Source organism: Lates calcarifer, linkage group LG7_1 (assembly GCF_001640805.2).
Source record: "Lates calcarifer isolate ASB-BC8 linkage group LG7_1, TLL_Latcal_v3, whole genome shotgun sequence".
Taxonomy (NCBI): Eukaryota; Metazoa; Chordata; class Actinopteri; family Centropomidae; genus Lates; species Lates calcarifer.
Genome location: NC_066839.1, coordinates 7,477,255 through 7,502,515, shown reverse-complemented (window position 1 = coordinate 7,502,515; position 25,261 = coordinate 7,477,255). Strand labels below are relative to the sequence as shown.

Below are 25,261 nucleotides of genomic sequence, written 5' to 3'. Positions count from 1 at the left end.
TAGAAGCAGGGTCTTCCTTTTTATGGAGATATCAAAAGATGAACTTCAGGTAATGACTTTTACTCTTCAAAAATAGATGGATACCCTTCAGGAAATGAACTCTTCAAATATGAAAAAAACGAAGCCTTGACTCTCACAGTTTGAAATGTGTGTAATGTATCTGAAGCATTTTCAGCCTGATTGAACGAGCAGGTGTCGCCCGTTAAGAGACAGAGCAGCAGATGGTGAACAGAATCAGATCGAAGGGGGTGAAAAAAAAATGCAGTGTTGGTTTCTCAAGTTTATTTCGATCTGTGGTTATCAAAGACAATGCCCAAGAACATAAGTTGTGAAAAAAAGAAGCCTTCATGATGGGGACTGAGTTTGATATGACATAGCATTATCATTTCTAAACATAGGCATTATTTTTCCTCATTTATTTTAAAACAGCAATGTTAAAAGTAAAAAAAAAAGAAGAAACAAACAAACAAACAGATGGACAGAAGAGACAGCAGAGATGCCGAGAAGGACATTATCTCAGTGGAGTGCTTCTTTTGGTGAGCCTCGGGACGGCTCCTGTGTCTGTGGGGTGTTGCGTGCACCATGAGTTCACCAAACTCCACACATAATCTTACCATTGTTCACTAGAGGTCACCGGCGCAGTGACTGACTGGAGATCGTCCATTGTTCCAAGTGCTGGGAGAGTGGGGTGGGGTGGGGTGGGGTTGGGGACTGGGGACTGGGGGCTGGGGATGGGGATGGGGATAGATCCCCTCTGTCACCGCCAGTCTCCCGCTGACCACACAAACACTATTCAGTCGAGAGGGAAAAAGCCAGAAATAAAATAAAATAAAAAAAACACGTACTGCTCAACCAATAACTAGGCACCAGGTCGTAACATGGCCCCTTGGACTTTAAACAGCGCACACAGGCACACCTGATCACACACACACGCATCCATTCTCACACACACACATACTGTACAGTATACAATGCACAAGCCCCATACACACAAAATTAAGACCGTTAAAAACACTCGATAAAAGCACAATATGGTATTATAAAATTAATTGCACATGTAGAGACGAGATGGAGGAAGCACAGTGAGTGGAGGGGGGGGGGGGGGGGTCAGCGGAGAGCATGGTAAGAAGAGGATACAGTACATTCAGTAAACAAAAACAAACAGGAGAAAATAAAGGCAAGATTAGAATCAAAACCACTGAAAAGAATTAAATAAAAATCAAAACACTTTTTTCCAGTTTGTCTTTTTTTTTCTCTTTTTTTCAGTCATTGATTTCAAAGCTCACTCTGGGGGGTGTGCCAGTCTTACAGTAGTCCCAGTCTTGTCTCTGGAGGGTGAGCTCGGTCAGTTGTGTAGATTTTAATTGTTTTCTTGCTTTATTTAAAATCAATGTTCAACGTCTACATCTCTACAGACCCGACGTCAGAGTGTCAGGCGGGGGAGTAGTGGTAGGGTGCAAGTCTTCCATGACCTGACATATGCACAGGCATTTACACAAGTGCACACACACTCACGTTTGCCCACACATACACACACACACACACACACACACACACACACACACACACACACACACGCACGCTCGGTCTCGCGCATAAACACACAGAGTGCATTCTCATTCCTATCACCCCTGGGTACAGGCTTTTTCTTTTCTTCTCAGCTTAGCGCACTAAGTATGTCTCTCTCCTCTGTACAAAAGCAGCCTCCTTCCCTGGAATCGGAGTCTGCGTGTTTATCCTCACTCCTTCTCTCCCTTTATTTTTTTCATTTCTTCTTTTACTTCTTTTGAGAGTTGAGCAGTTTGTCTGCCTCGGGGTATGTTGGGTACTTCACAGTCTCGATTTTCTCTTTGACCTTGTAGGAAGGGTAGAGGCCAGTACGGCCCAGTTTGCGGTTGATGCCTTTGGAGTATCCGTCCCAGTGGTTGCCGGCCACGCCGATAACGTCGCCGGGCTCCAGGGGAATGTCTTCACTGTTGCGTGGTTGGTGGGGGTAGATGGCGATTTGGTTGTGGGCGTTTTGACCTCCAAAGTAGTAAATATCATCCAGGGAGTAGAAGAAGGAGGAGGCGTCTGGATGCAGCGTCTGCATAATCTCGTAGGCCACACGGCAGACCTGAGACAAACAGAGGCAGGAATTATTTTCATTTTTAGATCTATTAATGGAGAGGAATTTATCTTAATGAGAATGCTGTGGTGGTATATGAACACTGTGGTGGAAGGGACAAAAGGACTTCTCACTGTAAGACATATACACTTCATTTCAGTCCTGGTAAAAGAGGGATAAAATGTGCTAAGTGACTCATTCCAGTCAGATCCTTGAAGTGGACTAATAAGCCCAAAGTATGAATAGGAATTATGTAGCTCGCACATTATTTTTTAAGGTTGGCAGGAAGCCCATCCACTCCACGTTACAACTCACTATAAAATAGCACTTTAGAAGCTGAGATGATCAGAATAATGGATGACAAATGCCATTGTAATGTCAAAGCTGTAATAAATGGTCTGATTGTTTCCATGGTTTGGAGCATGTGAGTGAAAATGGGACAATGAGGTTGTTGACAATCACATGATTGTCATTATCAGAGCAGTTCTGGTTTGCCTTGTGACAAACTGAAAATGTAACCTGGTAATTGTGTTTCCTGCAGCTCTAACAGGCCACTGTAACACAAAAGCTTTGACCTGATTTTGTTTTCTATAGCCCTGTTTAAAATTTATAATCAAGGTATTTTTGTTTTATTAGATCAGTTTTCATTTGTAGTCTTTTAACTGCTTTCAAAAGTGTGCTATTAAATTAAAGGGTACCGCTGGGACTTGGTTATTCTTATTCTTCTCCATAAACTGTAATTTAGTTCTTTGACTACCTATTATTGTTAATTAAACAAAATAAACAAACATTCTGAGCTTGAAAGTCATTTTTTTTTAAATCTTGGAAATATAGTTTGACAAAAAATTTAATTTTAGCCTAAAGGTCCACTTACAGGAAGTTTTCCAGAGCATCAGCACACGGACCTCATGTTAATAGTTAAATTATTAATATTATTAAATTATCATGTCACCTAAACATTGAAGTTTGGTCACTTAGGTCATGTGATAACAACTGAACTGTCTCCATGACAACTAAGCAAAATCCATCCACGGATGACGACCATGAAATGTATCTGAAAGCTCCAGCAAATATTCAGTTAATGCAATATGTTTTTTTTTTGGTCAAACTAATAATTTATCTTTAACTGCGATGTATTCGTATTCAGCAGCACGTTATGGAAGTCACATGAGAATATTTAAATACTAATGGAAATCTAGTTAACAATAATTGAAATGAAAGAAACCAAAACCCACTTTTTAAACCAAAACCCACTTTCTAGCTTTCTTGTCTTCAAGCAAGTGCACATCAACATTTCAGTTAGCTCTCCATATTGGCTTGGACTGCTTTCATCCCAGCATCAAATCCATCTCAACCTTCAGTTTCATGCAACACATCAAAATATCGTTTGATAGACCGGGGGAAGTGGACTGACCTGTGAGGAGAAAGTGCAGACCAGGAAGTCGGTCTGGGAGAGGAAGTGGATGTCCAGGATGACTCCTCTCAGTGAGTTCTCAGTGTAGCGGTTGTGAAGGCCCGCCGACCACGAGATAGAGTTATCGCTGATGAACTCGTAGTCTGGATACCTGGAGGGGAGGGAGGAGGACAAAGTCAGATAAGGTTACAAGGTGTGAGAAGGTAAAGGTGAATATGGTTACGAACCAACACATATGGACAAACACATATTCAGACAAAACTGACAATAGTCATGAACACACACACACACACATATACACACACACAGACACTGAACACTGACTTGGTCTTAGCCTCCTGCAGCAGGGAGGGGTCATCGGTGGCCAGGTAAACTCGTTTCTTGTCGACATGGACACGTCGGGCCAGATGTTGGAACTGCTCCTCCACATGCAGCATGTACTCCTCTATAGGGTGGAAGGCTGCCTCCGTCCCCACTTTATCTGTCCTCCTCACATGGACTCTGCAGACACACAAACAGGGACACAGACAGAGTTACAAACTAGTACTGCATCTAACAAGAACTGTAATTAAGAAGCTTTTCGTTATGTTTTTGTTTATTAATGTTGTGTTTTTGGCATTTACACTCCAATACATAAGGGAGCAATAACACAGTTCTGGTGGTGCAACTAACTACTGTATAATATAGTGCACTGCTGCACTTAGTTGGTGTGTTTGGATGGTGGGAAGAACAACAGTTCTCAATATTAACATTTTTTATTTGTAGCTTAACTGCTTTCAACAGTGTGCTGTTAAATTAAGGGTTATCACTGGTACTTGTTTATTGTTTTTCTTCTTCATAAACTGTAATTTAGTTATTTCACTTATTGTTAATTTAACAACAATGAACTCTTCTCTTCTGCATTGTCCAATGAATTTCTGTGTTTAGACATTTTCAGGAAATATAAGCTACACAAAGACTTTTAGGTCAAAATATAAAGACTTGGTCTCAGACACACAGGATTAGCAGATGCTTGTGCTAATGTCCCTTGTGAAACAGAGTGCACATTTTGTAGGATGTCCTAAAGCATTATATTAGAAAATAGGTGGTTTACAAATTAATCATAACTGAGGGAAACAAGGTGAGAGAAAATCACTGACTGCTGGTAAAACAAAACTGGGAGCCTTACTTCTGTTAAAACCTGCAGTGGTGAAGCTAAAAAGGATTGACACTCATTTTTTTTTTTCTAACCGACAGAACCTAATAGGAACTCTACACAGTTTCCACAATAATAGTGAATTCAGGTTTTGTAACTCTTGTTGTGATACTTGTTCACAGTATTTCTTTTTCTTCCAAGGTAAAATCAGCAAAAGAAACAGCACTTGAACATGAATGGCATGTTTGGGGAATTCATTGTTGGTGAAAACACAAACAACTAAAACAACAAAAACAAGGCAAGAGACAGAAAAGAAAGGGATGAGAAAAGGCAAACACAGAGAGAGGGGAAGTTTAAGAAATGTAGCGAGGCAAAAAGATGGACAGAAAGAGAAATAACCAACACAACGGTGGGTTTTTTTTCAGTGTCCTTGTCATCACTTCAAGTAAGCAAGGACAAAGAGAGAGTGCTGTCACCGGCTGTACATATGAGAAAAAGAGCACAGCTTGAAAACAGAACAAAGAATGGACGAGAGCGGAAATGTTTCCTCTTCTGACACAGAGGCATCCCTCAAATTGATGGACGCTACAACACAATTTTGTTCCATCCAGAAGTATTCAATTACAAAACTACCCAGCCACATCTGCATTGTGACGTCTGGCCTCGGGGAGCAAATAAATTTCAAAATCTAATGGATAAAAAAAGAGGCAGCATTTTTCAAACATCACTTTGTGAGGGAAGACTGGAAATCTTCCCCTTTCTTCCCGGCCCACCTAGGAGCTACCCAGTACCACCGGCTGTCTACTGCTGCCAGAGGAGCAGCTCCAATGGAAGATCCAGGGTCAGAAGCCGTTTTGGTGGAAAATATTCGTCTTTACTCCCTCCACTCAGGATTTCCCAGTTGCTTTAGGGATTGAAACAGTTTCTCTAACCTCAAGGCTGCCTCTAACTCTTGTGAGAGGCAGAAGTAGAAAAAGTAAAAAGGGAAGAGTCAAAAGATTCAGGGAAAGAGAATAAACAAGCTGTACCTAATTTCTACCTCTGGCCAGAGATCAATCAGTGACTAGTGGGGAGGCTTGCCAGAGAAATAGGCCTTTTATTTACGTGGCAAATAGAACCCAAAGAATGAAGGTGAGAACAGGAGAGTGAGCAGGTGGCGCGGGTGTTGGGAGTCTTTCATTCAGTCCCTGTCTCTCTGATCGGACAGAGGTCTTGACTCTGGGCTTTTCCATCCTTTGTTGGGGTCCTTCTCTCCTGCTTCCTCGCTTCTTTCATGTCTGCTGTTTTTTGTGTTCCTGTGAACCCTCTTTGTCTTGTCCCTTTCTCTCTCTGTCAGAGCAGCAGAGGCTGCGCTGAGGCATTGCTTAGCTCTTAGCAATCTCCTCCCTCCCTCCCACCCCCCAGCACTCTCCCACACTACCGCCACAATAATTTGATTCATTTCTCTTTTCTCATACAGCACTGGCAAGGCAGGGCAATCCTCACGGTGGACGTAAAAGATTACATTAAAGACATCAAACACACCCACACTGGACGCAGCAAGTGCTGATTCTGGCAGATTGTGACAATAGCATATAGACCGAATAAATTATTTTTTGTAATAGGTGACCTCAGTGCTCTGGCTGCCTGTCAGCTGCCTATACAGCAACTCAGGCAACAGCAAGGGGAGGCTACTTGGCTTTGAACTGTAGCTTCCATTAGCATTTGAATCCTTAGAAAACAGCTTATACGACATTATATCTAAATGCTGTAGTGTCAGTGCTTATGCAACATCTATTCCGACATCAAAACATGTCAGAGTCAGATTTCCCTTTACTGCTCAGAACAACAGTATAGACGACAAATTCAGACTTGTTCTCCAGCTGTACGACATCATGTAAACTGAGGGATCAAATGACGTATGTGTATGTTAGTGGATGCTTGTAGTGATGAATTATCACTGACTCTACAGTTCCTCTCAGCTCTACGGAGTGTTTTAGCATCTTTCATCTTGCCGTTTTGATTTGATATTGTCATTCACCTGTTTTCACCAAAAATCTCTAAAATCCCTCAGTAATGAAATACTCCACTTAACACTCATCAGGTGGCAAGAAACGCGACTCAAAATGCATGCTAATGTAACTCCATATCTCTGTCCTAATGTGTAAATAAGTGACTGTCTGCTGACAGGTTTGCTGTATCAATTTAAAAGGTGATAATACGTTAATGTTTATGGCTTTAATGTTTCCACTGACCCCAAAATGCCAAGTAAATCAGTTAACTGGTGCATTTCAGCTTTACATTTCCTGTCCCCAAGCACTCAAATATGTTGTGTTTCCTACTATAACAATATGTCAGCTACTGTAGTTTATTGTTCAACTTTCTCTCTTGCAATGAGCAGAAATTAGAAAACCTTACAATCTTGATACTATCGATAGAAGTGAGTAAAAAAATGCTTAGGAGATGCAAATTAACTGCTAATTATGCACCACGGTCATTCCAAGCAAGAAAAAAAGAGAAATTCCTATACACCAGGGTTTCTGCTGCCAATTGTATTTTCATATTGATTCTTTACAAGGTGTTTTTACCCATGTTTTATACTAAAAGATTCTGTGATTTGTATTGTGATATAGAAAAATATGAGATATTATAAGAGATATTATAAACGTGAATTCCCCTCTTGGTAACTGCATTGCCATGGTGATAATGCTGCTGTAATATCAGCAGAAGAGGATGAAGAAGAGGAAGAATCAGCCCTACTTTCACTTTTTCTCTGACTGTCTGCTATCATTAGGCAGTATTAAATGGTGGCAGGACAGGGCTGCATGGACAATTGCTTTTACTCTCAGCCTCTCTACAGCCGCGTCCTGAGAGAGCCGCAGTTATAGAGCAGCGGTGGTGACTGAGGCATGAGGGGGGGTCGGCTGGCAGTTGTTGGGTGCTCTGGGGACAAGCTGCCTTTCTATCCCTCTCGGTACTCTCCCCATCAGCCCCTGCATCTCCCACCACTGCCACACTCTTTTTCTTGCACTGATGCTATGGATCTCTTTCAGTCCCATTTTTACAACCCCCCCCCCCACCACTCTACATACACACACATACACTGCCTTCCCCCACAGTGCTGAAAGAAGTGCACAGGCGCTTTGTTGGAAAACATCAGTGCTGAGTGGAGTGGATGTATCAAGAGCTGAGGAGGGAAGGGAAAAAGAGGGGATAAAACTTTGTTCTACCCAGCACTTCATTTCAATAACCCTTTCCCCAGTGACATGAAGGGAGAAAAGAGTTCGGATATATATATATATAAATATATATATATGTGTGTGTGTGTGTGTGTGTGTGTATATATATATATATCTGTGCATGTGTGTCTATGTGTGTGTGTATGTGAGGGCGAGGCAGAGTGGGAAACATAAAGAACAGTGATAAAGATGCGTGGAAAACTATGAGAACAAGAGAATAGTGAGTACAGATTTGCGCCTGGGGAACACAAGGGAGAGGTGAGTGTGAAATATAAAAATGTAAAAAAATCTTGGAGCAGCATGAACAATTTAAGACGGAGAGACGATCACAAATGAGAGGATGGGAGAGAACGGGGAGACTGAAAGAGTTGGGATGAGTCAGAAAAAAAGGGGAGGAGAGTCAAAGAGGGCTGGGAGAAAGAGACGACAGCTGCTCGGGTGATGAAAGGAAGAGAGGTAAAAACCAAAGAGGAGAACATCTGAGAAGGGGGAACAACAGAGAAAGAAAGAGACAGAAAGAGAGAGAGAGAGGGCGTAACAAGGGGGAGTGAGAACTAAGCAGAGCAGGACAGGGAAAGAGAGGAAGAGCGACAACGATGGCTCGCAGCAAAATGTAAAGAAGAAGGTGAAAGACGAGTTATGAAGGGCGAGAAGCCGACACAGAGACTATGAACGTGTAGATGTGAGAGTTATGAAGTGGATGACAGAACTAAACCAGGCTGATTTCACAAACCATTAGAAAATAACTTTTAGAACGTTTTAAACTACTTCCTTTACCAGATGGGTGGAGTCAGCCTCATGGGACGATGCAGAAATTTTAGACAATCTCAGTAAAGTACCTGAAAGTCATTTCACATACTTTCCCATGACTGACGGCTTACCAGACGCTGCGTGCACTGTCCTAATATGGTAAATCCCCTCCCATCTGCTATAGACCAAATAGGTTAAAACAACTGCAGAGAATTATTTGCAAAGCCTTATTTGATCCAGGTTTGAAGTGCTGCTCAAAAGATGGGAGGAATTATTTATGAGTCAAGAGAGGCTGGCAGACAGAACATGAATGTTCGGTGACTGAGCGTCTGACAGGGATACAGAGAAAAGTAAACAAGTAAATAAACAGCTAAACATGCCCAACCTATTTCTCGGAAGCTGCTAGATAAAAGTAGTTTACAGTATTGTGAGTGCATACATTTCCACAAGGAGTGGCCCTCATGGGAGCTGGGCAGCGCGTACTGATGAGAACTTTCCAATTATGCTGCGCTGGACGAAAGAAGTCCCAAGTTGGTTTCAAACTGTGAGAGCAGAATCTCTGGAGACGGCACAACACTGAGCAGTCAGAATAAAAGCTGAGGTGATATCAAAGACTGAAATAAGACCTAATAATGGCATATTTGGAACAGTTGGTATTATCTTATCTGCACCATTTATGCCAAGTTTCATGAAAAGCAATACCTAGGAGGTGGATTCAGATATTAAGTGCTTTGCATGGAAAGCGGAAAGTATCCTGTCTGCAGCGTGGATTGTTAAAGAGTAAGACTGGCATTACTACCACTTCACCACTGTTGTCCATAGACATTCATGGTTCCCAGAGGATGAAGCCTAATTACTTTGCAGATTCTTATGGACAACAAATCATATAAAAACACCAAAACCAACAATGTGTTAGTATGTCCTTTAATACAGTACTTATCAATTTTATCCCCTGTCTGTGGCACTCAGTCCCAAGCCTGTTTGACCCCACAGAGGATGCAAATCTTTAAGTTTTCCAATATATAATTTGATTTAAAAAATGTTTTACTTGGTATAAGCGTATGTAGACAATTTTTGTAACAGATTAATACTACTGAGTATTTATGACACCAGCATGATGTATTTGGGGTAACTCACAACAAACTACAGTGCCTATGTTCTCTGTAATGAAGGAATATGTCACCACATACAACAGCATGACTCATTGATGTGTTTTTAATAGTATCTGGGCAACAATGGAGGTCTATGGCACAGAGGAAAGAACGATGATCAGGCTTTGGCTGCACAGACAATAATTGTAGGATAAATTCATTGTTGTTTTTGGTCTTTTCATGGAATTTGTTGGCAATAAGAAAAATATTGAGTACAGACATCCTTATCCTTTAATTGACAAAGACTACTGGAGATAAAAGAAAAGCTGCCAGGCTATTCATTTTTAATGTGGTTATAAATGTGTAGAAAGCTTCTCCTTCCCTGTCGGTTTGGATTTATTTATCTTAAAAAGTTGGTGATGCTTTTAGTATGTAGCTATATAACTGCTTTACAAAAAAAGATATCAGTATTTGGTATCAACATATCCTCAGTATTATGTGAATTGGATTGGACTGGAAACTAAAAAAACCTCATGGGCACAATAATTCAAAAAACAAGGCTGAATCAGAGGTATTATGCCACTGCTATTAGAAAAAACATGGTGATGAAGTTTCTTTAAATGAGTTGATTTGCATGAATATGAGCTGTATGAGTGTAAAGCAGTGAAGTAATGAAAAGGCAAATGCCTCCCAAGCATAAACAAAGGTAGAAAATTAACCAAACAAAACGCTACTATCAAATTAAGTTACTTTTAATACTATTGTATTAACCTTGTATTAACCTCACCCAAAGCTGTGTTTGTATTCCTCCACAGCCCTTGAGGCTATGTCTTTGTTTTCTTCTTCCTATGCCTTCTGTTTGCTTTGATTGTGAAGCACTTTGTAAACTTTAATGTAGAGAAATGCTGGGCCATTATTATTGAAGTGTTTATAACCACAGAAAAAGGAGAAGACAAAACCGCACACCCTGAAATGTGATAGCTGAGTGCTCTTACCCAATGATGGGATGTTTGAAACCCAGCTTGGCGGTAGTCTGCTGGATCTCCTTCTCCTAGCCATGCCTGAGGGCGCACCAGGTACTTGACGAACTGGGACACCCACCAGACGGAGGGGTCACCGTGCAGACGCTGAAGGCGTGGGGCCAGGTCCTCTGGGATTGCCAGGGGCAGGTAGGGGGGCCGAGGGTGGAGGCTGTCCACTATAGGCAACTCCACAACCTGGACGTCCTTATCATGGGCCTCTCCTGGATGAGCCAAAGAAGAGAAGGAGGAGAATGAGACACTCAAGATATAACACTACATCAACATATCTGACAGCACAGCTCAACTTTAGGGCTGTAATGAATGATTAGATTCTTAATCCCTGATGCAGACATTATTTTTGTCTATTCATCAGTTGTTTGATGTGAGGGACCATTTATTATTATACCATTTATGATGAAACAAAACAGAGAAAAGCAGAAAATGCTCATATTTGTGAAGCTGAAACGAGCAAATGGAATGTTGTTTTTTCTTCATAAACAACTCTAGTGGTTAATGGATTATCAAAATTGTTGGTGACTGCAGATTGACTTAACGTTTCAGCACTACTCAAATAACTGACATAACTGTATGTTTACTGAGCCTGTCTTTTTTAACTGTGATATCTACTACACATCATAAATGCCACCATATTACTGTCAAAAATAAGAACACATTACACTGTGATGCAGTGTGATACCTCAGTGTTATTCCCCAGCTCTATTATATTCATTGTAGTTCTGTTCCAGCATAAATCCAAATCCCCCAACCCCACAGAGTCCAGCTTTTGTGACTGACAGCTGCTCTTTGCTTGTCCTTGCTTAAAGGCCAAGGTAAGCTCCTTTCTATCAAGGCTGTGTAGGGCCAGGGGCTGAGGCAGGGACCTGGATTGGAGAGGGCTGGGGTGGGGCTGGTGGTGGGCTGGCATTGGCCCCTTCAGGCTGAGTCCTGCTTGGCAGAAGCCCCTGGCAGGGGGTTGAGCAGGGCTGAATACGAAGGTCACCTCTCTGGGCAGCAGAACGCCCACGTCCATTGCCAGACTTCTCTACACTGTCTCTACACAAAGCCACATACATGTGCATGGTGCACACCTGCATATGTGAACAAAGGTGGAAAACATAACAAGCAAGCAAACACGCATGTACCCCACAAAAATGTACATGGAAATACACACACACACACACACAAACGTGCATATGTACTGTGTCTTGTGAACAGTAGGAAAGAAAGTGGTCCAGCAGTCAGGATCAAAATAAAATAACAATAAAAAGAAAAGTGCATTCACACACACAAACGCACACACATACACACAAAAAATCCCAGCTAATCTCATCTCACCAGAAGGAATATGCCTGGCAGACACAACCTTCACTCTCTTTCAGTCTTAAAAACCAAGGATTTTTTTTCTTTTTTGGTCTGTGAGTGTGTAAACCCCAGATTTACGTAAAGAATAAGTTTGAGGCCCGTGTTCTGTCAGACTAAAGTGGCTTCTCTAACCACCACAGAGATGGCCCTAAAACAGCTGAAACACAGCCTCCATAACACACTTCCAAATAAATGGCGTAATGAGTCATTAAAAATGGCCTTTCACAGAAAGGGTACATAAAAAACACGTCAAAAACAAGGACAGAAACAGAGACTTCAATTTGTGTGTGCATATGCTGGAGCATGAACAGAATATAAATTGGTAGAAGCATTAAATATTGAACAGAAAAAATATTCCCAGGCCTGTCTTTGCTTATATAACAGCATTGGCATGATTCACATAAGGGGGAATGGGCATATTTCGAGGCCTGCACTTCTTGGCACAAACATACAGATATGCAGTATGTCTTCCTCCCACAGCTACTTAATTAGATCACAAAGCTCTTTTAAATTTCATCTCACCTCCAAAGCCTCTGCATACATCTGCTGCATGCATCATGACTTAAAGCATATAGGTCTGCACTGACACAGAATCCTTAAACTGTATTTTAAACCCATGATGTACACTGAGCCTAATAAATTTTTCAGAGTAACACTGCTATGAAACTGGAGAGCCGAGAGTGACACCATCCAGACAAAAAAAATACGGAGCCTCTCCATTCATAATACATTTGAGGCTGAGTTTATGAACTTAGAGAAATCCTGTTCCAGCCTTTACATGGCAGGGAACATTATGTTTCTCCTGCTGCTCTCAGACTCACTCATAAGGCAGTAATATCTCTACAGAGAACCTCAAAGGAGCACACTCTCTTTGGCAAATTAGCTCTTTGATCAACGAACCATTGTTCCACAAGAAGACTGGTTTCCCCCTGTGTGTGTTCAGAATTTAGTCTTTTTTTTACCAGGCCTGTGAGACTGCACTGAGTTCTTTCATGCTGTCCACTGAACATAAAAGTTGTAGTAAAAGAGCAACATGCACCAGTGGGCTAAACAAGACAGTAGGGCTGGGTATCAAAACTCATTACTGTCTTGTGGTGCTGACAGAAATGTGTCCATAGCACTGAGAATCAAAAACCGTTGGTTGTGAAAAGCTGCCATTGAATGTCCGTCTAGATTTGTGTTTATGGCTCCTAATTAAAATCAAAATTTTGCCAATATCATATTTTGTGTGTCCCCAGGCTTTCAAGTTTTCCTTTTGGTACAGTTGCTTGTGTTTAGACAACATTTGCTTTTAACATTTGAGTGCGTTTGGCCTCTTCTGCTAAATAAAAAAGAGTTTAGCAGAAAAACATGTTTATGTTTACTTCATTTAAGTGAGGCATTTGAAAAAGTGCTTTCCTGGTGTCAGAACTAAAGACTTGATACTATATTGGCACTAGTATTGCTAGTATATCCAGTCACACAACAGAAACAGGGCAAGACCATTCTCATTATATAATCAGAATCTTGTAAACTAGATTCAGATTTGTAAACATATCATAATTGAGAGAATCATTTTAGATTCTTGTAACATTGTAGAAAAACATGCTCATATTTTTCAAAGTCAGGCATCTAAAAATTTATCTTGTGGTGTCAGAATCAAAATGTGCACATAGTATTGGCACTTGTATCCAGTATCAAGAAAAGGACAAGGTGGGTCAACCTTTATCGATATTACCATTACATAGCCATAATCTAGTAAAGTTTTAATAATTTTGGTGTCAGAACAAAACAAAGGTATAGACTGAATATTTGATAATAATATATATTTTGTCTTTCTGGTAACATCAACATGCACCTTTTTTCAGACACAAAGCAAATCATAGAGGAATACCCTGTATGTTATGATTATTCTAATGAGCATTTTCTTGTTATTTTTTTGTATTTTCCATTTCCCATTTGCAGAAGGAGAGCGGCAGGTCCCATAATGACTTCATCGCTATCTTTGATTTTCCCCCAAAGCTATACATTTTCCTGACAGAAATACCCTGTCACAGACGCACATACCATGCATCCTCTCTCTGTCTATAAATGTATCATGCCCTAGGGGAAACACTTAACAGAAAGTGGGCTAACCATGTAAACATATAAGGATGAAGCTGGTGGGACTCCTCCATAAATAACCAACAAAGTCGATTTCCCACATAAACACAAAGTTAGGAGAACAATACAAAGAATTACACAGTGTAGAACACCCAAAGCAGTGTGCAAATTTCTGTGTACAGGTGACCACAAAGGATTGGTGGCATAACAGTGTTCTGAAGGTGCAAAGGTTCCTGCCATCCAGGCACTATGCAAAACCCTTCTTACCATCTGAAGTCATTTGCATGGTAGGTTAAAAACACTTGATAACCATAAAACAAAAGGCCATAATTTCACAAATCTTGCATTGGCACCACTATAGTATTTCAAGAGATCAGTATTCACTACATTCACACACTGAAATTCTACTGGCATGGGCAACCATTCCACTTAATTAGTGAGATATTCAATGTATATCTACTTATTAATCCAAGGCTTTAGCGTCCCTTTGTGGTCCAGTACCCCGAGGAATGTTCATGCCTGCACTATTAACAGAACAGGCATGACCATAGGCGTAGCCAAGTACCCAACAGGCTTACATTAGCTATGCCAGGCTAGTTAGCTGGCTTGGTCAACAGAAAATACTGCCTACTGCAAATTGCAGGAGTCTATAATGACACAAATTCCGAATGCTAAAAGGCCCGAGAAGGGGAGTGGTGTCTGTAGTGAATTGGCTGTTGGTTACCAGCAGCCAGATGGCATATATGGATCTATAGGAGGTGGTTTGTGAGACGGCAGAAGAAGACATTAGATAGTGGAAAAGGACACATGAAAGGCAGGAGAATAAGGGAGGGAAGGCGCTGGGACAGCAGGAGATAAGAAGGAAGAGCCCAGGAGAGCACAAGTCAAATGAAGCGATAGGAGAAAAATGAAGAGCTGAAAGGATGCCGCGATGAGAACAAGAAAGCAATGAGAAAGAAAGTGATAAGAGAGGGAGAAAGAAGGGGCAGACACAGTCTCATAGAAAAACCAAATCATCACTGATCTCCATTTACAAATGCTTTGGTTTTGTCAGCTTAGCAGAGGCAAACACACTTACTGTATACTGTGTGACTATCCATTAATCATATCAAAATCACAATTTCAATTCACACCTCCATGCAATCTCATTCATAAGTGATTCTGCTACCCTTGCATTAGCAGGGAGATCCATTTCCTCCAAACAAGCACATCGATCTTTGGTCTAAGGTACTCTGGTACCAGGTATACATATGAACTACCTTGTGCTTGAACATGGTGTTCATTATGGACTGTCCATGAGTGGTGCAGAATTCTAATAACACACATAAATAACAAGAGTCTACAGCCATCCTAGCGACTCTCTGAGGTTGCACCTAGACACAGCGGTCCTTTGAACTAAATGCTAACATGCTGATGTTATGCAGACAAAATGTCAATGGTTTTGCAGGTATTTGTTCATAAACTTCATGAATGCTTGATGAAATATGTTGATACCCAAAGTTATTACAATTCAGCCTGAGGAGGACATGAATGTCTGCACCAAATTTCATGGCAATCTATTTAATAGTTATTGAAACAAAACCACAAATATGAACCTCATGGTGGTGCTAGAATAATATCCAGAGGATAATAAAAGTCATTAGGATACACTTTCTTGGATCCATAAAGTATTTACCAAATTTTGAGTTCATCTACCATCTAGTGGATGTTGAAATATTTGATAGCCTAGGTGAAAACTGTGACCTAGTGCGAGTTATCCGCAGGGGACCATGAATGTGCAAAATTCCACGGGAATCAGTCTCATAGTTGTTGATATTACCAACATTGCCATCCCTAGAGTGAAGTCACGAGCATGACTAAAAATAAATGCCATCCTAGTTCAGATGAGGTCTTTCCTCCCAGTCAGCTCCCTCTAGGTTTTTCCATTTTTACCCCTGTAAGTATTGAAATCCCTGAACAGAAGTATAAAGTCCCTAGGCAGAGCCTTCCTTTCCATGACTCAGTCACACAGAGGTAACCCTATTGTTCTCCTAGACCTCTTGGTTCCCAGCTATTTCTAACTGTTATCACCCCCCCTGTTGCACTGGCTATGGTTCCTTTCCCTCTAGAAAAGTGAAATTTCACATCCCATGAGACTATTTCCCCAATAGCCAATGCCCCCTGCACATAACCTTGCCAGCAGTGGGCACACTTGACAGCAGCCCCAAGTTCTTTTTCAGGCTGGGCCTGACCTGGCTACATGTGCACAGGCTCAGCTATCAGGCGCTCGCCTGCAAACTGCCTTCCCAAGTCTGGCTCAAGGAGCGCGTACTCCTTTGAGGACTCCACTGGAAGATATTTAAAATTTATTTTACAAACTCATTTGTCAGTTTATTAGGTACATGCAGATAAAACTAATGCAGTCCAATCCGACATACCTGCAATAAATCCTACTTTCATGACGGTTATAGTGTTCAAGCTTTATTGATAGTGTTTTAGAGAGGTGCTGATTCACTGTATGATCATTTTGGAGGCTGTAGTTCGTGGTGCTACTGCAATATATAGAGAGATGTTTCTGCTATCTAGCCTACCCTTGTTGATATAAATAGGGTGGACATACAAAAAATTAATCCTGAATACTAGCTACTGTAAATTTTATTGATTGTTTAAAATTGATATGTAGCACTGGCCTCAAGTTTCAGGTTTGTTCTAATAGATTTTGACTTAATGAGTTAAGAAAGGCACAATTTTAAAATTCAACACTAAATCAAATACTGATGGCAAAGTGGATTTTCAGCATGGAGATGTGTACGTTGCACAAAACCAGCTCTTAAAGTGAAAATAAAAGATGCTTTCTGTGTCTGTGCAGCTACCTGGGCCTGAAACAAACGTGCAGTCCTGTGCAGTCCTCTTCACTCCTCTTCAGTTAAGACAACTGTTGGAATTCAATCCTGTCCAGTCCATAATTAAATATATTCTTATTGTACAGGAAATGATGAATCAAAAGCCAAGCAGGAGCCTGGGTTAATGAATGGCGGACAACACTTCTGCAAATCATGTTCCCAACAATCTCTGTCTCTATCAGAGACTACAAGTAGAACCTTATTGAAGGTCAGAGGAGTAGGTTGTTTACTGAAATCCAGTCACAGGCTTTTGTTGGCAATGAAACCTCTGAGCACTAACCTGCTGCTGCTACATTTGCTGCCAAAGTGCTTTAACAGGAATTGCATAGTCCTGCTTAGCCAGAGAATTCACACTTTATTTTTGCTGTAGCAGCACAAAAGAGAGGTCTGGCCAACCCTATTTTTTAGCTGGCCTAGTCCAAAAAACAAGGGTTATTTGATTATTAAGCAACCATTCATTAATGTCGCAGGCAGCACTGAGGTTATGACTGTGTGTAGTTCATAACAGTGCTGGTATATGTGGGTGTGGGTGTGTGCACCTACCTGACCAGTGTCCAGTGGTGGCTCCAGAGCGGTCGGTGCAGGTGTTACTGACGGGCAGGAAGACAGTCTCCCAGCCACCGGGGGCGTAACGCCAGTTGTGGGACTCCAGGATGAGTGTGCGCTGGGTGCCATAAGCGATCATGAAGCAGTAGACGACGTGGTGGAGCTGGCAGCCATAACCACAGCCCTTATTGATGTTACACACCAGCTTTCTCGCCTTACTGCAGTCTGGGGGGTTCTAGGAGGAAAAAAAAACGGAATGTTTCAACATTTTTTTATTGCTTGACCTTCATCTTGTATCTCTCAAAGCCCTGCTCTCTGACTTGTAATAACACATGGCTGATATTGTTTTCTTTGTTCCCTTTGCCTGTTTGTCTCATAATCTACTCCACTCTAATTTTATGCTACCTGTTCAGTTTTTCTGTTTCTCTCTTTACCTGCCAATTTCTCTTTCTCTACTTCTCTCTCTTGTACATTCTTCTTTTACCATTAAGGATAAGACTGGTGACATTCTCTATTTTCATATCAGAAGCACTGTCTGTGTATACCGAACCCGATAAAGCTTTATTTCATCATTGTTGTCCAGACACTGTTAAAAACACATAAATGAACCACTGGACAACAAGTGTCTCTTATACAATGATTATTGGCACTGTAGTTCATTTAGTTCATATACCATTGTGGTGCTTTACTCAGTCTCTTGTGCACATTAATATGTGGCTAAACATAGTCCCCAGAAAACACACTATTTACTCCTGTTTGAGTATCATTTGATAAAAATTAAAGTGCCCAACCTAAAAATTAACCACAAAGAAATAATATTAGCAGCTTTTCATATATCCACTTTCCACTGCCCCCTTTTTGCCTCCTGTCCATTCCCCTGTCTCTTTATTGTTCTAATTCTCATTATTTTTCCCCTCACTTCCTCTGCCCCACCTCTTTTCCACCACTCTCTCTTTCCTCATACTCCTCTCTCACTGATACCCTCACTCTCATTTCTCTCCTCTCTCGCTCTCCCCCACCTCACTTTCATTCCACATCTCATAAATTAGCTTCAATATCATACAAAGTCTGAGGGGATGAATACCAAATGGGAGATGATGGGGGAAAAAACAAGGATTTCTCTCTTTTTTTTTGCGCAAAACAAGAAAAAAAAAAAGGAAACCAGCAGAGTGACACACGCTGTGTTGACGATGAGTCGCCGGGCGGGTTGTGATTCGCTCTGCAGCCAGTCTGAGCGACTCCGTAACGTTCGTGCCAACCAGCTTCCTAAACAGCAATTACCGGCTGATGGGAGTGTTTTCCTCATTAGGCTGCTGCAGCTGTGGATGGTTCACAGTAATCAGGCCGCCCGGCACCCACCGGCGAACGCTGCCTATCACACACTAGCAGGAGAGGAAGAGGAAGAGAGGGAGGAGGAGGAAAGGAGAGGGAAGCAAAGAGGAAAAGAGAAGAGAGGATAAAACCCCAGAGGAGAGGAAATGGAAAAAGAGAACAGGAGGCCATAAAAAGAGAGGCAATGAGAAAAAAAAAGAAGGAAAGGAAAGAGGAGAGGAGGTGAAAGGAGAGGACGGGAGGGGAGAGGCTCCTTTAGGTGCTGAAAACTGATTACCACCACTGCTGTTCAATAACATGAACAGAGTACAGCAGCCATCGAGCTGACAGAACAAGCTACGCAGGTATTTCCTTGGAGTTACAGGCTGCCGACTCACTACTAGCCCCACAGGTGTAAGCTAACTCACTGTACTAATAATCTACAGTAGCACTCTGACAAAAGAACCTGTGTGAAGCTTGTTTTCTGTCAACAGAGCTCGGAATCCGAGCCACTGCTTCCGCATGAGATCGATGTGTGGCATGAGCGGCGTGGCATGGAGGCCACTGTTGGATCCCGGGTTGATGATGATGAGGCCGGAATGAGAGACTAGGTTCAAGGATAATGATGGCAGATGCATGCACAAAGGCAGCCTCTGAGTACCACTGTGTACTGTAGGTTAAGTGCCTGTTTAAATGGTGTGCTCTTTGAGTGTGAAACATACTCAGTTGCAGAGTGATGCAGTTCAAAGAGACCATAGTGATATTGTTTATGTAGGGAATATGGCTGAGAACAACTGGATATGGAAAATAGCATGTCAAGCGCTCAGGTAATTATTCACTATGATGCCTGCATTCAAAAATGCAGTGGAAGATGAAAGGAAGCTGCGCACTTGACAATGTTTAAAGTAGGACTCACTACATTTTGTACAGGTAAATGTCTGTTTTGCTTCTCTCTGTTGCAGTTTTACAGTATATCCAGCTTAAGTTTTTGCATTTTACTCAGCTTACACATTTTACACTTGAAGAATCAACAGTACGTCATATAGAGGAACTTGGGAAGTTAACATGAGCATCCACAGCGACTGAGCACCAACTAGAGAAAACTGTAATATCATCATCAGGAATTCCAAGCAAGAAAAGCATTTTTATTATTGCATCAAGATTTGTATCATATCAAACCCCATTTTTTGTACCATCTGCTGCTGGCAACTTTTTCTCAGCAGCAGCCACTTAATCTTTTTCATTCTGTAATTGCCTCCATGTACAGTAGATTTCATTGTTACTGGCTGAGTCTGCCTTTCCTGCCACTGGGCTCAAACTGTAGGCACTCAAAGAAAAGGATGCATGTATGAACTCTTGCTCCACATGTCTTTGGCTGCGCTGCAAGCAGATACACCGTTTTCTCTCCTACAGTATACAACTGCAGCCTGCAAGACTACAGGACACACCCACTACAAGCAATGCATACTACAAGACACACCCACTTAACAGATACCATTGTTTGGTTAGTGCCAATTTCAAATGTGTAAAACAATTGCTATTTAGTAGCGGCTGGAAGCAAAAGAATGGTCTGAAAGACACAATAAAGCTTTGTAGAGCTGAGGCAGAGTTGGTAATGATTCTCTCTGGATTGTAATGATGAGTAACCTTTTTCATACACACAAAGTCATGTGCTCCATTGTTAATAAAAATAGAATTATTGCCTTGTGGTTGTATGCCTCCTCCAACCAGTCAAGTTATAGGAAATATGGTCATAATCTCCCCCTCTGCTCCTGAGTTATGGTGTCAAATAATGGCCAAAAAGTTTTTTCAGAATATTAAAATGTCACAGTGAAGTTGACCCTTGAACTTTTGGATATAAAATGTCACCATCATTCATCACTTAATCATTTAATCCTATTGTGGGAAATTTTGTCATAATTACTGTATGAATTCTTGAATTATGACCAAAACTATGTTGTGTGAGGTCACAGTGACCTTTGAACTTTAACCACTAAATATGAATCAGTTCATCCTTGAGTCCGAAGTGAACATTTGTGCCAAATTTGAAAACATTTCATTCAGGCATTCCTGAGATACTATGTTCACAAGAATGGGAAAAACAAATGGACAGGAGAACACAGACGAATGCAGCCTCCAGCCACAGCTGTCGCCAGCACAGGGGCATAAAAATACTGATTACTGCTGCTGTAAAATACTGGACACGCTGGCTGAGTGGCAAATGACCTCTGAGAAATGCAGTGTAAAAAAAAAAAAAACAAAGATGAAAAACATGGTCTTGCTTGTTACCAATTAATAAAACTATATAAAGACTCATAGCACAAAAATAGATGTCCAAGCATGTCCAACAGAAATCCATGTGAGGAAGGCAGCCATGTTCACCGAATGTTGTGAGTGGACAGATGGAGCAGACGCAGAGATAGAGTTAGTTAAACCAGGAATGAAGGGAGAGGCTGGTGCGGGTGGCAGAGACAGCAGGACAGGAGGGAGGAGTCTGTCTGTGTGTGTACATATAGATGTTTGAGTGAGAGTGTGTGAGTGAGATAGTGAGACACACAGAGAGCATTTCTTTGCGTACAAGCATGTGCATCAATCTTGTGGCTGAGCGTGTGTGTATGTGTGCCTATGTGTGTGCCAACTGCTTTGCGTAGGTGTGGTTGAATCCATCTGTGCACGTCTGTGTGTGTGTGTGCGTGTGTGTGTGTGTGTGATGAATTAGTGATGGCAGCTGGTGGAGCGGTGTGATCCCTCAGCGGTGGTGACAGCAGCTGTTAGTGGTGCTGTCTCCGCCCAGCCAGACTGACTGGGTCCTCTTCATCAAACACACCGGCTCATTAATGCTGTAGGGCCCGGTGCTGTGCCGCACCGCCCCACCCGAGAGCCCGGCAGCACCAGAGCTGGGCAGGGGGGAGCGGGGCTGCTGAGGGTGAGCAGATGCGTCCAGGGTCTCAGGTTGTGTATGTGTTTGTGGAACTGTCAGCATATGTGCATCTATCTTAGCCTGTGCGTTGGTGTCTGACTTTATACCGCGTAGACGTTTTTGCATTTCTGCATATGCGTGTCTGCCGATCTGTCAACCTGCAAGTCTGCATTTGTGTCTATGTGTTTTGGCACATGTGTGTGTCACTAAACCGCTGACAAGCAACAAGAATCCCGCCTGTCAGATCCGACTGCTGAAACAGTGCTGCTATCACACCCCTCACCTGCTCCTTGTGGAAACTGATGCTGACAGTTATGGATGGTGCAAATGAGACAAGGAAGTGTGAAAGATGTCCTCAAAAAAAGCATATGCGCGTCTGTATGTGTGAGGGAAACATCTGAATGAATGCTCACCATGTCCCTGCGCCTGCAAGTGGGTATGTATATAACTGTATGTGTGCGTGCGTGTGTCTGAACGAGGGAGAGGCCAGTTGGCTGAGCAGCAGGTGTGTCTGTAGTTACCTGTAGGTAGGTGATTCTGTTCTGGACCAGATCCGACAGGTCTTTAGCCTCCTTCATTCTCCACTCGCCCACTCCGTCTGCCTGGCTGAGGTAGTACAAGTCTGTCATGATGGACCTGCAGAAAAATACAAACATTTCAAAGCTGTTATTATACATGCTCACATTTAAATACTCAATGCAGGATAAACACTGACTGACACAAATTCTGTTGGGCTTGTGTATCTTGGCATGTTTATACAAAAATAGCATCTTCTCCAGATGTGACCACTAATATCTGCACACAAAGGGCAGTAGCTTGCCAATACTTTGGCATCAACCATTCCTCATGAAGATCTGTTGACATTGCCCAGACTGTCAATTGTAAACACAAGCAGCTTTTGTCCATATTCAAACAGCAAAACGACATCTGTGAGTGGTCAGCACTTAACAACCTTTTCAAGGACGTCTTCTTACAGACTTTCGTCAAACATACAGCCCCACTTTCAGGACAGACATTTCTCCTTTGCTCTCATAAACAGTGACAACATCTAGCAGAAATGTTAAGCTGTAAGGCAATGCATGTGTATTCTCAAAAACGATGAATAACCTTGCCTTGTAAAGTAAAGCACTTTGTTCCCATAGCAGCCATTCAAAAACAGGCAAGTTCATGGTCAGGATGTAAATAAAAGGCCAACTTGATGGGAAACCAGACAGACAGAGAGACTTCTAAACCACTGCTCTGCTTGTTATTTACTGCAGTGAACCTGACAGTTACGATCTGGGTGTGTAGGTGCTAGATCAGGCAAAAAAAACCTATAAAAGTATCCAGAGGTTTTCAGGCACACATACAGGTCATACACAGTCACGCACAGAAATGTAAACATACGCATTTCAAATTCTGTGTTGGATTAAATAAAGTCAATCAAAATTCATACGTAAGAAGAGAAAATGTTTCCTTGAATATTGGGTTGGGAGAGATAAATATTTATACTGTGAGACAGAAATGTCAGCTGTTTGAGATTTTTTCCATACTATTTAAGTGGGTCTTCATGAAGCCTCTTGGTTCCTGTTAACTGAAACCCAACTAAGTACTCAAGTGGGACTAGGCTGAAGAGATGTCACTGTGATTGGGTCAGGTGGAGTACCTTTTTATTGCCATGGGTCTCTGGTCCCTATGTTGACTGAATCAGAGTGGACTCTGGTGATCCTTTGTGCTGCTGCAGGTCTTATTTTGGAAATGAATTTATGCATGTTGGGTTCATGCACTTTTTCCAGGGGTCCCTTTCAGATCAGCTCCGAAATCTGACAGTGGCCTCTAATTCCTGGTTATACCAGACCATCGAGACCACAGCAAATAAACTGACAGGACTGCTTTATGGCAATACTGAGTTTACAAAATCTGTGCATTAATGTGATAAAATGCCTTGATTTTTCAGTTAGTAACTTAACTGGGTTAAGACAAAAACAGACATCCCCAATCTGGGCAGTGGCTCTATAAACAGTTCTCAATTAATTTTTAGAAAATTCACTACATATACTAAAGTCACAATATAGTATCAATATGGTTCACCCCTACTTGAATATGTAGATGATCTTGGTATGATATGATGTTGACTGAATGATCTTGCATATTTTATACAGCTTCAAATCAGTTTCCTTCCCTATAGCACACACAGGATGAACTTTAGCTTCTGTGACTCCCTGAACAGAAAGTTACAGTAAACCGAGGAATCATGTTATTTGTGTATTCCCGCAGGTAGACTGTGGAGCCAAACCCCAAGCCTACAAAAGCTTTTGATGAGAACATCCACCAGACAGCATATGCTAACAGTGCTGTCTATTAAGCATTACCAGGGCTCAACATGCTTTCAGGATATTTATAGAAAAAGTGTCATTTCTGTCATGCTGACTGATGACAACAACGTCTCTCTAGTTGTTCAGCCCCCATTTTTGGATTAAGTCTGCCATCTGCAAGCCTCTGAATTTTGTGTACTTGTCACACACACTGCCAAATATCATGACCATCCACTCACAAACATGCCCAAGAGCTCTGATATATGCAGCTAAGGGCAGATGCAAACACATCACACATTCTCAAACACACACTTATGCAAGCTTAATTTATTACTCACTTCTTTGACCCAAATCAGTCACATCCTGTGACTTAGGAGCTCTTATGCATATATTCAGTAGTGCACGCAAAGATACACACACATACAAAGCAGACAAATGCACCATGTCCCATTTCAACAGTGCTACATGGTGAATAGTGCTTTTCTCTACAACTAAAGACAGTATCATTACTCATTGTCCCATTTTGAAGCATGAACCACAGTGTGTGAACGGATGTCAAACTCTCCTCCAGCAGCACACAGGGGAGCCGTCACCAATGCCTCTGTGGGAAGGAAAAGCAAACCTGGCCGGCCGCAAAACGTAAGAAGAAGGAATCAACAGACAAGCCCTGAGGGATCTGGCAGTGAGACAGGGGAAGACCACACACCCATGACGTCCTGCATATGAATTAGAGGGTATGTATGTTCTTGTGTGTATATAATTACGTGTGGTCCTATGGGCTTCCCCAGTGCTTCTGATTGGCTTAACAACGTTGAAGCTGCAGCCGTCAGGCTTGGCACAGGAGCCCTGACTGCTGATGTTGCACCAATGGGAGAGCAATTACAAGGTTTCAGGTTTACATTACAGCATAAATATCACCAGGCCAGGTGAGACGCTCCTTTGCAGGCTTATAGCCCTTGTAATGTAATGTTCTATGACATAACATGAGCCATTTGTTAAGCACTGTTTACCAAGTTTGAAACTGAGCCTCTAACATGAGGTTTTTGTGTCTTGCACCACTTATTACACAAACAGCCATATCATCATATCCATCCTGTTCCATGATAAAAATATTTCCAAATTTCTGT

General features: G+C 41.8%; 1 protein-coding gene across 1 annotated transcript in view; it reads right to left on the bottom strand.

The window, feature by feature from the left end:
• Nucleotides 1-267: 267 nt before the first annotated feature.
• fut8b (fucosyltransferase 8b (alpha (1,6) fucosyltransferase)) overlaps nucleotides 268-25,261 on the bottom strand; it is a 78,442-nt gene continuing 53,448 nt past the window's right edge. The window contains 7 exon segments of the mRNA XM_051071815.1: nucleotides 268-2,116; nucleotides 3,522-3,672; nucleotides 3,846-4,022; nucleotides 10,711-10,766; nucleotides 10,768-10,958; nucleotides 17,607-17,844; nucleotides 22,362-22,476. Of these exon segments, the coding sequence (XP_050927772.1) occupies nucleotides 1,778-2,116; nucleotides 3,522-3,672; nucleotides 3,846-4,022; nucleotides 10,711-10,766; nucleotides 10,768-10,958; nucleotides 17,607-17,844; nucleotides 22,362-22,476 (1,267 nt within the window). The 3' untranslated portion in view covers nucleotides 268-1,777.